The 15,989-nt window shown below is 44.0% G+C and overlaps 1 protein-coding gene across 2 annotated transcripts in view; it reads right to left on the bottom strand.

Moving 5' to 3' along the window:
- WDR93 (WD repeat domain 93) overlaps positions 1-15,989 on the bottom strand; it is a 29,321-nt gene that overhangs the window by 13,101 nt on the left and 231 nt on the right. Inside the window, exons 2-9 of one of the 2 annotated variants that reach the window (XM_039858502.1) lie at positions 14,422-14,766; positions 13,581-13,773; positions 11,722-11,786; positions 7,607-7,685; positions 5,742-5,857; positions 4,221-4,259; positions 3,375-3,459; positions 30-207 (exon numbers count right to left, since the gene is read on the bottom strand). In XM_039858502.1, the coding sequence (XP_039714436.1) occupies positions 30-207; positions 3,375-3,459; positions 4,221-4,259; positions 5,742-5,857; positions 7,607-7,685; positions 11,722-11,786; positions 13,581-13,773; positions 14,422-14,748 (1,082 nt within the window). In that variant the 5' untranslated portion in view covers positions 14,749-14,766. Of the gene's footprint in view, positions 1-29; positions 208-3,374; positions 3,460-4,220; positions 4,260-5,741; positions 5,858-7,606; positions 7,686-10,701; positions 11,020-11,721; positions 11,787-13,580; positions 13,774-14,421; positions 14,767-15,989 lie in introns of those variants that run through there. The other variant, XM_039858503.1, reaches the window with a different exon arrangement.

Here is a 15,989-nt window from a genome sequence, read left to right as displayed (position 1 = left end):
CGACGGGGCTGGGCCTCCTCCCGGCTCACTTGGGCAGCTCCTCCTCGCATTCCCTGTCCAGGTCCAGGTACTTCTTGTACGTGGCGTTGAAGATGGCCGCTTGCTGCTCCCACTGGCTGTCCTTGATGAAGTGGTTCTGCCCCGAGCCCAGCCCGTAGCAGTCCTCTATCTTTGCAAAGACTTCCAGGGGGCTCTTAAATGTGGTACCTGGGTTGAAAATATTCCAGAATCGGTCAGACCCTCTGGCTCCCCGCTTCCTGGTGTTCCCCTCCTTCCCCCAGGCTCCCCACCTTCCTGTGTTTACACTTAGCCAGCTCCCTTCCTCCTAAAAACTGCCTTCCTCTGTCAGTCACTTTCCCTGTCAGTCTCCTTCCCAGAGACCTGTTCTTTCTTTCTTTTCCATCTGTTCCTAAATCCACAGTAAAACTGGGCGATCTGTTTTCTGGGTTCACACCCCAAATTTCAGAACTCTGTTCTCTTTGGAAGGTGCCCAGGTCCCTCAAGTTGCCCAAGAGGTCCCCTTCCCCAGGCAACCACTGTTATCAGTTCTTACATGACTTTCCGGAAGCAGACTCTTTTTTAAAATAAACAAAAGGTAGCATATTCCACTCTAATAGCTCTCAGACCGTGGTCCCAGGTCATCAGGGATCTGACAGGGTCAGTGGGGAACTTGTCAGAAATTCCCGGGCCCTACTCCAGACCTACTGAAACAGAAACAAACCGTGGGCGAGGCCCAGCAACTGAGTTTTAACAAGTCCTCCAGGCGAGCCTGATCCAGCTACATATGGACCCCTTGCATATTCCCTCAACAAAGTATCTTAGAGACCTCTTCAGGTCAGTATTATATATCTCCTTCGTTGTTACTTTCATTTTTAACCCTTTTTCTTATCGTGAAATATTTAGAAAAGAACATAAACATATACCTTAATAAATAATAAAGCAAACATCCGTTTCTGCTTGGGTCAACAAGCAGAGCATTGCCCACCCCCTAGAAGCATCTCAAGTGGCCCTCTCCAGTCACAACCCTCTGGGAAGAGTGGCAGCCATTCTCGTGGCTTTTATGTAACCACTTCATTCCATTATTTTACTTTGGCTATCTAAATATGCATCTAAACACTACAGCTTTGTTTTGTCTGATTTTGGACTGTACATAAATGGAGTTATACAATGTTAACTCTGTTTGCTGCTTGTGGGATCGATCCATTTTGTTGTGTATAGCTGTAGCTTTCCTTTTCATGGCTATGTAGTATTCCATCAGGCAGCTATACTACAATTTAATTATCTGTGCTATTGTTGATGGACATTTTGGTTGTTTCATGTTTGGGGCTGTCGGGCATCATGACACTGTTACCATTCTCATATGTCTCTCCCGGTACACATTTATCTGCAAACCTGTCGCACATATGCCTAGATGTAGGGTGACCAACTCATCCTGGCTTGCTCAGAGGTTTTCTAGTTTTAGCACTGAAAGCCCCAGAACCCAGGTAATCCCTCAGTCCCAGGCAGATTGGTGTGGTTGATCACCCTATAAGGGAGTGTAAATGCTGGGTCACAGGATGTAAATTATCTTCAACATCACTAGATAATACCAAATATACGGGAAGTCTGATTATTCTCCATCCTCACTGACATGTATGGTGGGTGTCTTTTAATTTTAGCTTTCCTGGTGGATGTGGAGTGGTATCTCATTATTGCATTTCCTGGATAACTAATGATGTTAAGCACCTTTCTTATGTTTATTGGCCATTTGAATAATCTCTTGCCTGTTTTATACGGGATCATCTGTCTTTGTCTTAATCATTTTTAGGAATTATTTATATAGTCTGGGTATGGACCATTCATAAGTTTTATGTGTTCTGCAGCTATCTATCTTCTCACAGTATGTGGCTTGCTCTTTCATGCTCTTAATGATGTCTGTGGATGATTAATTTTAACGTAGTCAAATTTACCAAATTTTTCTTTTATTGTAAGTACTTTTTGTGTTTTGTTTAAAAAGCCTTTCCCTACCCAGAGATCATAAAGATACTGTTTTATATTATTTTCTGAAAGCTTTGTTTTGCTTTCCATATTTTTTTCTATGACTCATCCGGCATTTATTTTTGTGGATGGTGTGAGGCAGGGGTCAAGTTTCTCTTTTGTTTCCACAGGGACAAACAGCCTCACTTATTGAGAGGACCGTCTTTTTCCCACTGCTCTGGAGCGCCACTTCTGTCAGGTGTCAGGTGTCAGGTGGCCCTTCACACCAGAGTCTCTTCTCGCCTCTCGATCCTGTTTCATTCATCTATTTTTCTATCTACTATCTATATTTTTATAATTTATTTATTACATATACATTTATATCGATTACTCATCTGTTTTTCTAGTCTTAATTACTGTAGCTTTATAATAAAACTTGTCTCAGCAAATCACGTCATCATGTTTTTTTACAAGAGGAAATTAGCTCTTCTCGGCCTCTTGTATTTCCCTCTTCCTTTTTAGTGGTTGAAAAGTGTTCTTTTGCATGAGCGTACCAGCTTTTATCTGATCAGTCTTTTGCCTCCATAAATAACACTGCAGCGACCATTTTTGTAGATACATCTTTGAGGTCATGTGTGAGTATCGAGAGGGTACACCCTGTGTCCTCTGCCTACGCTGGACTTCCCTTCTGCTCCTCTTGATCAGCTCCCACTTATTCTTTGAAACCTGTCTCTCCTTCTGATAAAGCCTTTTCCCCTCCCAGGAAGAGTTAATCACGCCCCCTCTGTCTCCACAGTCCTGGAGGCTCCTCCCCATGGCCTCACTTATCACATCCTACTACACTGGTTTCCTCCCAGTCTCCCTCACTAGACCAGCTGCTTTTAGGCCCCAGGCGATGTGTCCTACTCATCTCTGGGCTTGGTGCTGGCTGGCACCCAGCAAATACAGCCAGCCAGTCTTCAAATAATGTTTCATTAAATGCCATTTCCTTATAATGTTGATATGGCTGTAGGAACTTAAGTCTTGTTTATGTCGATTTGCGTATGGTCAAACTGGTTTCATCGTTATACATCGTTGCGCTTAAAGTCACAGACTCTGTTGCTGACATCACGTGAGGACTCAATACTGACTCATGAAATAACACGGGAATGCACGAACTCCAGCTGGCACCCGGAAAGAGCGCTCTCTTTCTCAGTCTCCCAGCTCCGCTAGGTAACTGTGTCCTTGGAACATTTATCATTTTTTGTCTTTAGGTCCCAGAGCTTATGGCTTTAAAAAAAAATTCCTCTTCATCCCTATACCTGTACTTCAGATAGTGCAGCTGATAAATCGAAATGATGGGAAATGTGGCAAAAGGCAAAGAGAGAAAACCGAGAAATCGGTGGCAAAGAAGAGGGTAGCAGTTGAATCATACTGACCTGTAACTGGTTTAGGTGGTTTGATCTTCATTATGTGAACGGGAAGACTCAGCTTAATGTCTCCTTTAAAGCAAACATTTATATCCTACAATAAGAAAAAGGCACAGCTGATAAGCCAACGATGGCGATCAAGACAGAATCATTAAAAACACTCATCACAAAAGAAGGCAGGAAAAGAGGGAAAAGGAAGAAAAACAGGCGGGACAAATAGAGAGTAAATAGCAAAGTGGTAGCTTTAAACCCAAACATCAATAGTCATATTAAATATAAGTGGCCTAAACACCCCAATTAAAAGGTAGAATTTTGTCAACGTGTATAAAAAGGCAAGACCCAAGTATATGCTGTCAAAAAGAAACTCATTGTAAATATAAAGACACAAATATATTAAAAGTTTAGAAAAAGATACATCTCATGAAACTACTCAAAAGAAAGCTGGGGTGACTACGTTAATATCTAACATCATAGATTTCAGAGCAAAGAATATTAGCAGGGATCAAAGCGTCATCGAATAATGATGGATCGGTTAATTCATCACAGGGACATAGCATTCCAAACGTTGTTAAAATTTGGTGGTGCTGTCCAGGGCCTTGGAAGGGGCCATACAAGTGAGGAGCTCTGAAGACCTCCCTTCAGGGAAACGCGTCTCTGAATAAATAGCTTGGGTCAGTGATCCTCAAGGATAGAGGGCTTCAAGGGACGAGGCACGAGATTAAGTTACAGAGAATCTGAAAATAGTGCCCTGGGGGGATATTTTATTAACGTACTTAAGGTAAATTTCAAGTCAAAATCAAGAATCTGTAACACGCAACTTAAATCTTCCCGGTGATTTTCTTTAAAATTTCTTACCATTTCTAAATTATCCGAATTCATGGGATCAAGAGTATTCTGAGGGGAAAAATGAGAAATTAATTCACAGTGGGCTTGATGTATGTCCCGCCCCCCTACCCCCCGCTTTAATCTTCTGAGATGCTCTCTCTTCCCCCCAGTTACTCTTGTGAGTAAAACTACTCATTCAGTAGCTACAAAGGGGAAGTATTTGTGTATCTGCAGGATTTTAACACGTGATCCCTGCTCTCCAGGATCTGAAAACATAGTTGGGGAAACGAGGAATAGTGACGATAAGGGGGAACGTGAATGAACACAGGTAGGATCAGTGAGGACACCTTTACAGAAATCTGAGCTGAAGCAAATATTTCTGATTGACAAAATATGTTGGCAACGTCGACAGTTTTATTTAACTCACGCTGAATGTCACTCATTGTATAAGGGCTGCTACGGTAACTGGCATGAGTCGGCTGCTTCTTAGTGTATGGAAACTGAGTGCGTTATGGCGGGAAACCACCCCCATTCCAAGGTGCTTTTTCCAGTTGGATAATAAATGAATCCCTCCAGAAATGTAGCTGTTGGGCACTGAGTATGATAACCGTGGAGCTGGCTGATAAAAAGAAGCAGAAGCTATGGTCTTAATAATCCGGAAACTTATCTAGTTAAGAAAAGGGGCTTTCACGCACAACACGATACTGAAAATCAAGGTAGTATGTGAAAGGTGTCAAAAAAGAGGTACAGGGAATACATCCTGTGAGAGTTTAGAGGACACGGTCTCCGGGCTGGTAACGCCATCAGTAACAGGACTACAGCCCCTACCAAGACGTCCATGGGAGAGGAAAGGCGTTTCCTCAGAGCCCATCGGTGACTCGGTAGTGAGTGTCGGCCTCCTATGTTAATCATTTCACGAAGGCTTTAGCACCTAATATTGTATGTTTTAAAGGCATACTCCTTAATGTTAGGTGTTGGTTAAAGATGATTATAAGTGCACATCGGATAGATGAGCAGATTAAGTCTTAAAATAACATTTACGAGGAACTCTATTTTAAAGACAAGGCTTGAGGCCCAGGGATCACATATAATGAAATCGAAATGGTAGAGTTCCTACCTCCTGAGAATAATACGAAGAACGCATGTACTCCTGTATATTGAGAACACCTGTTTATACCATAATCGGGGAAATTTAGTGGAATGTAGGCATGAAAGGATTATTTCAGTCCAAGAGCGGGAAAAAAATTACCCATGAGGCAGGAGTCAGGATAAAAGGCCCTCCTCGCAGAGAAGCGCCTGGGAGTGACCTCAGTGGAGAGGCACTGCCCAGAATGCAGAGACACCGAGAGACCTACAGCTGAAGACACTCTGCTTTCCGACATCTGACTTTACCCGAAGCAAATCGATTTGGGAGACGTGGGCCAGTGTGCCTGCTGTCACCTCTTACAGCCCCCAGAAGGCCCCCTTCCTCTTGGGATTCCAAGGCGGATTTAGGCTAGATGTGGGCCAACGGTCGGGAGAAACACAGCAGCCGAAACAGATATTTCCTACCAGTTGAGGCTGTCTGACTCTTTTCTTTGGATTCGTGGTGAGTTGCGGGTGCTCCACTTCCTTGAGCCAAGACTCCTTGGGCAACCTATACACATCCAGCCAAATGTCTCCAGCTCCTGCATTGGGAAACCAAGGGAACCATTGAGCAACTGTAAGCAGGGGGCAAGTTCCTCTGAGAAACAGCTCATCTTCTTAGAACCCCTGGCACAGAGACCAGCAGACACCCCCAGGACAGCAGCCTTGACTAACTGAAGGAGACGCAGTCCTGTCTTCGTCCCTGCCAAGTCCTCACTCCTGGGGAGCTGGGATCCTCCCCTCCAGCCCCCGCCCCCGAGGGAAACTGGGGGGGCTTCTCACACGCACCGCCCAGTCCCAACAGTTTCTAACGAAACTCTGCTGGGCCCGGGCCCCATGTATCCTAGGTTCCAAATGGTGAATTTGAACGACATTTCATCGTACAGTGATTCCCATCTGGGGAGGAAGGGGGCATGTAGAGAATCAATAACTGAGAGAGATATGGCCGAGAAAGGTTTAGAATTGGGAGAGATGCCTCAGAATTCTTTGAACCACTGTTTGAGAAGACAACCATGGGGGTATTGTGGGACTTTATCTTGTCATAGCACCTAATACTACGTGTTTTAAAGGCATAGTCGTTAATATGCTCAGCTTCTATACCAAATACTTGCCAACCTGGAAAAGATTGCTTTCTCATGGGATAGGATTCTGGCTAAAAGTTTCCTTTAAAAAATGATTATCTGGACACCTTGATTTCAGACTTCTGGCCCCCAGTACTGCGAGAGGATAAACATCTGTCGTTTTAAGCAACCCAGTTTGTGGTACTTTGTTACGGCGGCCCAAGGAAACTGCTACAGAGTATGAATGTTCCCTTTGATGCGTAAAGCATGATGAAATATGTATCTTCCTCAAGCACTTAACATTTGAGGGGCCTGGGGCAAGAGTATAAACAGAGGCCCAGAAACCATATGTCTGAATATTTAAAAGTTAAAATCAAGCTAGTAATCATTTGAACAAAACATTCTATCATCATAGTAACAGTTGCAACAGGCAAGATCCGATGAGGAATGCTAAAATCGACAGGCAAAACCTTAAGGAGAAACGAGATATTTGCAGAGTCTCAAAGCATCTCACCCCAAATGTTGCTCAATTACTGTTGTGGTTTCAACATATACCCCCAAATTCTTTGATCTTCCTCCCTCCAGGAAGTGGTGCTTAAAATCCTGTTCCCAGGACTTGGTGACTTGCTTCTAACAGAGTTTGGAGAGGGAAAAACGTAGCTGAACCGTGGAGGGACCTGGCAGACACCACTTGAACTACATGGCCAAGGTTAACGTTAGCAGTAGTGAGCCATGTTGTTATCACATACCCTCCGATGCAGTGCACTGAAAATTGCACGTCATCTCTGTGTATCTTCCCCCACATCCTTAACCCCAGCTGAATCATGAGAAAAATTCAGACACACTAAATCAAGGGACAGTGCACAAAATACCTGACTGGCGGTCTTCAAAGGTATCAAGGTCATGAAAAAGGAGAAACCAAGACCTTGTTACAGACAGGAGTAGACTGAGACTTGGTGACTAAATGCAATATGGTATCCTGGATTGAACTTTGAAGCAAAAAAATTAGATTAGTGGAAAAAGTCTGTAGTTCATAGTATGATACCAGTGTTGCTTAAGTTTAACACATGTGCCCTGGTTCCGTTGAATGTTGCAGCGTACTGGGGGACTCTACTCTCTTAGCAGTTCTTCTGTAAATTATTTCTAAATAGGAGGTTTTGGTGGGGAGAGGTGATTATCTGGAAGAGACTGCAAATCTGAACCTTCTTAACAGGCTTCGGTTAACCTTGCCTTGTAAGAGGAAGGCTGCAAAGTCCCCTCCTTGAGAGATCGCCATCTTTACACAGGTGGTTTGCTTGCTGGTATCTTCCTGAAAAGAAGAGAGATACTCAAGTGAGCTCAGCCTGATGATGGAACAGGATGTGTTTCAGGGCCTGTGTGGTTCCCCCCCAGGGAACATAGATCTTTTCAAAGTTCGAGGCATGAAAAGATGCCTTTTTGTGGATATGTGTTTTTATTTCTCTTGGTTAAATACCTAGGAATGGAACTGATGAGCTATCGGTTTAACTTTGTAAGAAACTACCAGTTTTTCAAAGTGGTTGTACCATGTTACGCCCTTACCAGCAAGGTACGACATAGTTCCTGTTGCTCCGTGTCTTCATTGGGATGCGGAGCTGCCTTTTTCATCTTAAGCATTGTAATAGGTGTGTAGTGGTGCCTCACTGTGATTTTAATTTGCATTTTTCTGTTAACTAATGATATTAAGTACTTTAAAACAGCAGTCCCCAACTTTTTTGGCACCAGGGACCTGTGCTCCTTTGAGAGTCTAATGCCTGATGATCTGAGGAGGAGCTGAGGCGGTGATGCTGGCGCTGGGGAGCGGCTGCAGATACAGAGGAAGGTTCACTGGCCCACCCACTGCTCACCTCCTGCTGTGCAGCCCGGTTTTGGTCCATGGCCCCCGGGGGTTGGGGACCCCTGCCTGAAAAAATCAGTTCTTCGTATATCTTTCATAAAATAGTTCAAGTCTTTTTCCTCTTTTTGATTGGGTTGTCTTTTTATTATTGACTTGGAGTTCTTTATATATTCTAGATATACTTTAAAAGATATACATATGCATATACATACATACATACATATATATGTGTGTGTGTGTGTGTGTGTGTATATGTATGTATTGCAGATATTTTATCCCAGTCTGTCTGTGGCTTGCTTTTTCATTTTCTTAATAATATCTTTATAATAATAATTATTATAAATTATTATTATTATTAAGACCTTTATTAACAGATACTTGCATTTTGTTGGCTTTTTTTTTTTTTGGAAAAAAAAATTAAGTTGTACTGTTTTACTAAAAATTAAAAATGAGGTTCTTAAAAATCTCGACTTAGAGCCAGACTTGAAACCATTTCAAAACCTTTAAGGCTGAATTGAGAAAACCCAGGCTCGTTTGGTATTACCAAAAAGAGAGTCTTTAGGTAAAAAAACAACAACAACAACAAAAACCAAGCACTTAAGGTCTTCTCCCCAGTCTTTCATTCACTTCTGATGGCTGGAACTTCACAGTCATCTCCTCTTGGATGACAGAACCGGGTGATGGTTCAGGTGGTCAGCTGACCGTACTCAGCCCCAGGAGCTGATGACTTCGTGGCTTGATTCTCGCTGCTTTTGCTCCTATGGCTTAGGTTTTCTGTGCGTTTGCGGTGGTAGCTCAGTCGGGATCCCGCATTGAGGCGGCTGCTGACCTGCGGCCTCATCTCCGTAATTGTCCTTCTGCTCTCCCCAGCCGTCCCCCTATACAGCTTCTGCCTCACTGATCCGCCCTGTTTCGTGCTGTCAGCCATGCCATCTCCTGTCCCCGCTCCGGAGGGTTGGAATTCCAGGGTGGGTGCCCGCAGGTCCCTGGACACAGGCGACGTTTCCTGGAGTTATTCTCGGTGGCAGCATCTTGCTTGGTGTCCTTCCTATGGATGTCAGCATAATCGTTGTTCACGTGGGGCCATCTGACTGTTCCCTAAACCTTCGTTGCCGGGACCTCCTTGCCCCACCAGCGGGTGCCACTCCTCCTGCGGGTGGCGGAGCTGTGGGCAGAGCCTCCTTGCCCAGGGTTGTGGGTCTGGAGTGTGGGGGTCACTGGGGTGGGGGTGGCGGTGGGGTTTCTCAGGGCTCCCTGGGAGGGGTCCACTCTTCACCTCTGATACTGATTGAACTCTAATCGCATCTTTCGATGAGCAGAAATTTAAAAAAAAATTAGCAGCATTCTTAGTGGAGTCGTAACATGTATGAAGTGTACAGTTGGACAAGTTTCGACATATGTCTATCCCTTGAAACCATCCCGGCAGGCAAGGTAGTGAACATAACCATCACCCCCGAATTTCCTCTGCCCCTTTGTAATCCTTCCTCCGTCCCACCCCAGGCAAAATACTGAAGTGTCCTGTCACTAGATTAGTTTGTATTTGCTAGAATTCTACTGAAATGGACTCACACATGCATTCTTTTTTGTCTGACTTCCTTCATAATTAGTCTGAGATTGATCCACGTAGTTACGAACGTCCCTTTTTATTGCCCGCCAGCAGTCCTTGCGTGGCTGTGCCACGGTCTGCTCACCATTCACCTGTCGGTGGACATTCAGTGGTTTCTGGGTTTTGGCTGTTCCCGACAGAGCCGCCATGAACATTCGTGTGCAAGTCTTTGTAAGGAGGCTGGCTTTCACTTCTCCTGGGCAGCCACCTAGGAGCGGAGTGGCTGGATCACGTGGTAGGTGTGTGCTTAACTTTTGAAAAAACTGCCAAAGCGTCTGCACCGCTATACTTTACCGCAATAGTGTGCGCGAGTCCCAGCGGTTCCAGATCTCTGCCAACACTTGGGGTGGTCAGACTTTTTAATTGTAGGCCTCTCGATACATGTGCAGTGATAGCTCGTGATTTTGATTTGCATTTCCCCAAGGACCAGTGATGTTGAACATCTCATTTGCCTTCCATATATATTACTTGGTGAACTTTCCTTTCTTTTCAAGTCCTCTGCTCGTTTTAAAAATTGGGCTGTTTGTTTCCTTATTGTTGAGTTGAATTTTGAGAGTTCTTTATATATTCTGGACACAAGCCCGTTATCAGATACATAATTTGCAATTATTTTCTCCCAGCCTATGGATTGCGTTTTTATTCCTTTAATAGTGTCTTTGTAGAACAGAAATTTTTAATTTTGATGAAATCCAGTGTACAATTTTTTTTCTTGTGTGGCTTGTGCTTTTGATGTTGTAGCTTAAAAAAAAATCTGCCTAACCCAACATCATAAAGATTTCCTCTGTTTACTTCTAGAAGTTTCATAGTTTTAGAATTCACATACAAGTATCAGATCCATTTAGAGTGTTTTTTGTAAGTGGGGGCGGGCAAGGAATGAGAAGTTTTTAATTTCAGTAAAGTCCAATGTCAGTTTTTTCTTTTACGGCTTAGTGCTTTTCATATCCTAAGAGATCGTTGCCTGCCCAAGATTGGAAAAATATTTCCCCATGTTTTCTTCAGGAAGAATAATGTCTTTAGCCTTTACATTTAGGCCTATAATCCTCTCAAGTTCGTTTTTACATGTAGCGTGAAGTAGGGTCGAGGCCCGTTCCTCCCATTTCCTTCATCCACGTCGCTTGCTGACAACTCTTTTCTCCAGGGAAAGGTTTTGGGGCCCATCGGTAATATTTTTTACAAGACAAACTGCAATTAAAAATTACTCTGAGCAATACCCTCTCTCTTTTTGGTTAATTAATTAAAAAAAAAAGTTCTGAGAACCTACGGTATATGCAGGCAATATGCTAGGAATGAAGAGTACATAGGTGAATAAGGCACGTCCCCTGCCCTCAGGAAACTTATGTCCAGGAGAAGCGGCATAAGCCAGTAAGTGTGGAGGGTGGAGGAAACATGGTGATGGAAAGTCTGTCGCAGATGGTGGTGGCAGCGTGGAGGGAGAGACCAGCTCCTCTTAGGTACGTCAGGGAAAGTGTCTCAGAGAAGGAGACTCGTGAGCCGGTCTTGAGGAACGAGGGGAATGTAAGCAGCACTCACAGGTAGGGAGGTAAGAATAGCACTCCAAGCAGACAGAACAGCGTGAGTTAGGGGACAGCACATGAAGCAGCCTGGAGAAATAGGGACTTATAAGTAGTTATTAGATGGGTTGGTCTGGTGCTCAGTCTGGACTGGAGAGCCTTAGTAATTTTCTTCTCTTGACAACAGGGTGAGTGAATGCAAGGCATCAGCAGGCACCTCCAGTGGTGGGGGTGCTTTTAACTGAATGTTTCAGAGGAGGCTCTCTGGCCAGGGCAGTCTCTATCTCTTGATGTTTGAGGACAGCTGTCCTCGCCTTCATATTGAAAGTAAACTTGATTTGCTCTAGCTGTTGGCCCAGCTATAGGAACTTACCACTTCATTGATGGCTTTGATGAAGAAAAGACTGTCCTTATAAAAATAAAACAGTCTAATGACACCTGAAACAAAAGAATAAATAAGACTGTAAGACAGACAGTGAGCCAAGAAGCACAGAAATTTTGCATGAGGCCTTTCTGGAGTTATCGTCATAAGGTCATGCGTCCTTAGGCCTCCTCCCTGGCCCCTCCACTGCCCATGGTGACCTTGGTCTCCGTCCTGGGTCTTCTCTGCCTACCCCGGCCCTACCTTCTTCTCCTAGGAGCCTCCTGTGAGCCACACCAGTCCCCTCCTCGACTTCTCTCCCTGTTTTAGCACATCATCCCACACCGCCTCATACCGTTATTTGTTTCCTGTGGGTTGCTTTTTATTTTTCTAGTGAGTTCATAGATTCTTTGAGGGAAAGGATCATGTCTCATTCTTCCAGTATAGGATCAGCATCTGCCATGGCTTGTCACCCATCTCTCAACCTCCAACAAGCTCCTCACGCAGTTAATCCTGCAGTTAATCTTGTTGACTTAATGTCATTCTAATTCCCATTTAACCTAAGGGCTCCAGTATAGGATCCCCATCCACCATGACTTCTTACCTTTCTCTGGGTGCCTCCCAGACACTCGTAACCTGCCCCTTCACCCATAATACAGACCTTGCAAAGGCATCCTGCCCACTGTGGATGAAAGTCTAACTCAACCCGGTAAAAATTCACGGGCTGTCTGCTCCATGACCATGAATGAGCTAGGGACAACCAAGGCAGTCTCTGCCCTCAGATTCATCACATCGAGTGTCACAGACGTGACACCAAACAGGTGCAGTGCAGTGCGAGAAACGCTATCCTACCTCGAGACCCGCCTCCTGAGCCAACATCCCCAGCCCAGGTGCCTCAGAGTTGTGACCTCAAATGGAATTCTTTAGCTCACAGACCCCTGAAGGCTTATTCTCCTATCACGGCTACCAAGGAACGGCTTTGTCATCTAAGGCAGAAAGGACTCATGGTCTTTACTTCCTGCTTACTTCCTTCCCTACCCTATACACATTTTCCATCATTCACCAGGTTTTTCTATTACATTTTCATTTCTAAATATTTGTGTCTTAAACGAATTTTAGACTTATAGAAAACTTGCAAAAATAGTACAAAGAATTCCCTTATATCCCCTACCTCGCTTCCCCTAATGTTACCATGCTCTATAACCATAGTACACTTTTTCCTTTCTTTCGAACAGCTCCCTCCTTGGCTCAGACCTTCGTAATCTTTCTCAGTGAATGCAGTAGTTCTTCCTGGTGTCTCTGCCTCTCAGTTTGACTTTTTCAGACACCTACCAGTGTGCCCTTTCTAAAATGCCAATCAGGTCAGGTCACTCTCCTGCAGAAACAGTGTCCTCGAGGACACTGTCTATAATTCCCCATACTCTAGTCCCCGGGAGGGCCTGGTTCATCCTCCGGCTAAGGGGAAAAAGCAAACTCTGGTTTATGTGAGTGGCAGGATTGCTCAGTGCTCAGAGGGCGTGGACTCTGGGGCCACTCTGTCGGGTTCGAATCCTGCCTGTGCCACTTATTTTCCACGTTACTTCAGGTAACTTATTTAACCTCCATGCCTCAGTTGCCTCTTCCGAAAAACAGGGATAATAAATTATACTTACCTCCTAGGGCTGTCATGAAGGCTGTTAAATGGGCCAAATATGTGACATGTTGGAGTAGTGCCTGGTACACCATACTGGTCTGTCGGTGTTGGTCACTACTACGCAACCAGGGAGAATGCTTCATGTCTGACCCCGCCCACAAGTGGCAAGGTGATTAAACTGAACAACAGTGTACAGGTACATGTAAACTAGGCTAAAAGGAAGATGAAGAACAAGTACCCATTTCATCCACAGGAGCAATAAGTGTATCACTCCCCAAATCTGTGGCCCAGATGGAAGTGACATCAACCTTCAGTTTATCCCAGACATACATTCGTTTAGCATCATACAGATTGTACACAGAGAATCCTTTGGCTCCTCCAATAAACACGTAGTCTTGGGAAATAGCCATACAATTTGGCATTTTGTTGAACTGGGAAGACAGAAAACAAAAACAAAAAAAAAGGAATGATTGTCAGCTATCATCATCTGCAAGTAATACAAGCTAATGTTTCAAAGAGAGATATGTGCCCTTCCTAGATATAATACCATAATACCTAGATATAATACCTAGATATAATACCATTCCCAAACAGAGCGCTCACCTAAATATCTTGCCCATGTGTCGAGAAAGTCATGGCATTCCACTTTTACGGGAGAGGGGCCAGAAAAAACAAGGAAGTAGAGAATTAATGGCTATTCAAAATCATGGGCCTCGTGATGAGTGGACAAGTGGCCCTATACTTAATTCATTTAGAACACTGTAGAAAGAGATATAGCTGAGGCACTGGCAGATTGTCAACCATCAAGCAAGACAGTGATTATTACAAGCAGAAATATTTTAAAATAACAGCTGAATATGAAAGACCTTCTGTATAATCTTCAATTAACCAGAACACCCATTTCCCCAGACAATGAATGGCTAGGTCCATTTTAATCAATATCAGCATGGCTATAATCTTTCAAAAATGCAGCTGTCTTACTGAATGAAGGTTCTTGGAAGGAATTCCTTTCCTGGGTTATGTTTTTATTTATTAACACTCAGCTAAGAAACAGGGGCTCCTGGTCAGCTGCTCCATACCTTGATTTCAAAGACTGGAGGGTAGACAGTGGGCTGGATCCGGTTGAGCTCAGCTTCCCTCAGCGTGTCCCTCTCCTCAATTACTTCCCACGACCTGTCAAACAGGAGGTTTACCAGCTTGTTGATCATTCGGTAGGGCTGAGGCAAGGAATCCAGCTCCTGATCTGGATCCTTGAAGACATAATCCTCTTCATCATCCTTAGGCCAGTCTTTCTCTGTGGGGGATGGCACCTCCAGCAGCCCCTTTCGTGTAAAAATAGGCAGTCTCATCTTCTGGGCTCGACTTCCTATGGGGGATGACATCGCAGAAGGTGGCACGGGTAACATCTGTGAAACTCTGAAAAGCTGATAAAGGAAGCAAGCAAAGGTACTTTGAGAAAAAGAGAAAGTTACTAGAAAACGGTATATCATCTTCTCTAGCACAGCGGCCTATGGGGACTGTTTATTTTAGAACTGACACTTCCCTTATTTATCACAGGATTGTTACCACATTACTAAGACACACCGTTCATATTAGTGAGGACATCAGCAGAGACAAGTATTGACTATTCACATCTTCCAGGCCAGCCCAAGATGATGTGTATTATGATGGAAAGAAAGGAATCTGGCATCCTTGCTGCCTTCCTTCACCTCTCGATAAGAGAGTGGCTGTTTTTCTGTCCCAAACAGAATCCGCCTTTCTCAAATGATGTCTTATGGTTGGTTCTTCCATCTCTGTAAATGGCTGTGCTCATTCTCCCTTTTCTTTCCCTCACCAGTCAGAGGCAGCAGTTTAAACACTTCCAAAAACTGCTGTCTAACTTGTTCCTCTGTATATTCACTGTTGCCACCCAGGAGTTCTGCAGGCGCAGTGCCTAGAACTTGAGGTTTTTCAAGGACCTACAGAAATGTATGAGACTTGAAAAAAAATTGACTACAAGGAAAAAAATCTACAAAATCAAAATACTTAAATATTTTAAAAACTGTTTACAATTTATTATCTTCATTGTCTGCGTACATAAAGTTTGAGTCTATAAGAAAAGAACAAGTTATCTGTACTTTGTAAAACTCAAAACTACAAATCATAAAAAGGCTTTCAAAAGTTTTTAAGTAGTTATTTAATGTGGAACATGGGTTACATTAAAAAAAATTTTTTTTAAATCACTGCTATGGAATAGATGAGGTTCCATGTCTTCGAGCCCCACAGAAGGAAGGTTCAGTGATGCAATTTCACCGTAGACTATTTTTGCCTCCACTTTGTTCATGTTGGCCCTTTTAAGGATTTCCCTCAAGTGGTGATCTTCATTTAGTGTGCAATACTCCTAACAGAAAATTCTCGAACTTTTCCGGGCTCTCGTGCTAGAAATACACTCCAAGAATTGGCTTATCTCTGCTCTAACCGTGTCCTGCCCCAGACTTGGAGCTGGTGTTGCTAGAGGGAGACAGAGGCACAGAGCTGGGAACTGGTTAGCCCTGGTAGTCCCCAGCAAAAGCTCAGGGGAAATCTCCATTCGGGATTCCACCTGGGGTTCTTGGGAACCCGGGAGCTGCAGGGAGGCGTGGGGCGTCCCGGAAACACCTGATTTGGT

This window comes from Pteropus medius, unplaced genomic scaffold (assembly GCF_902729225.1).
Source record: "Pteropus medius unplaced genomic scaffold, Ma_sr-lr_union100, whole genome shotgun sequence".
NCBI classification, from domain to species: domain Eukaryota; kingdom Metazoa; phylum Chordata; class Mammalia; order Chiroptera; family Pteropodidae; genus Pteropus; species Pteropus medius.
The sequence above is the reverse complement of the archived record's forward strand: the minus strand, read 5'-3'. Positions and strand labels throughout refer to the sequence as shown.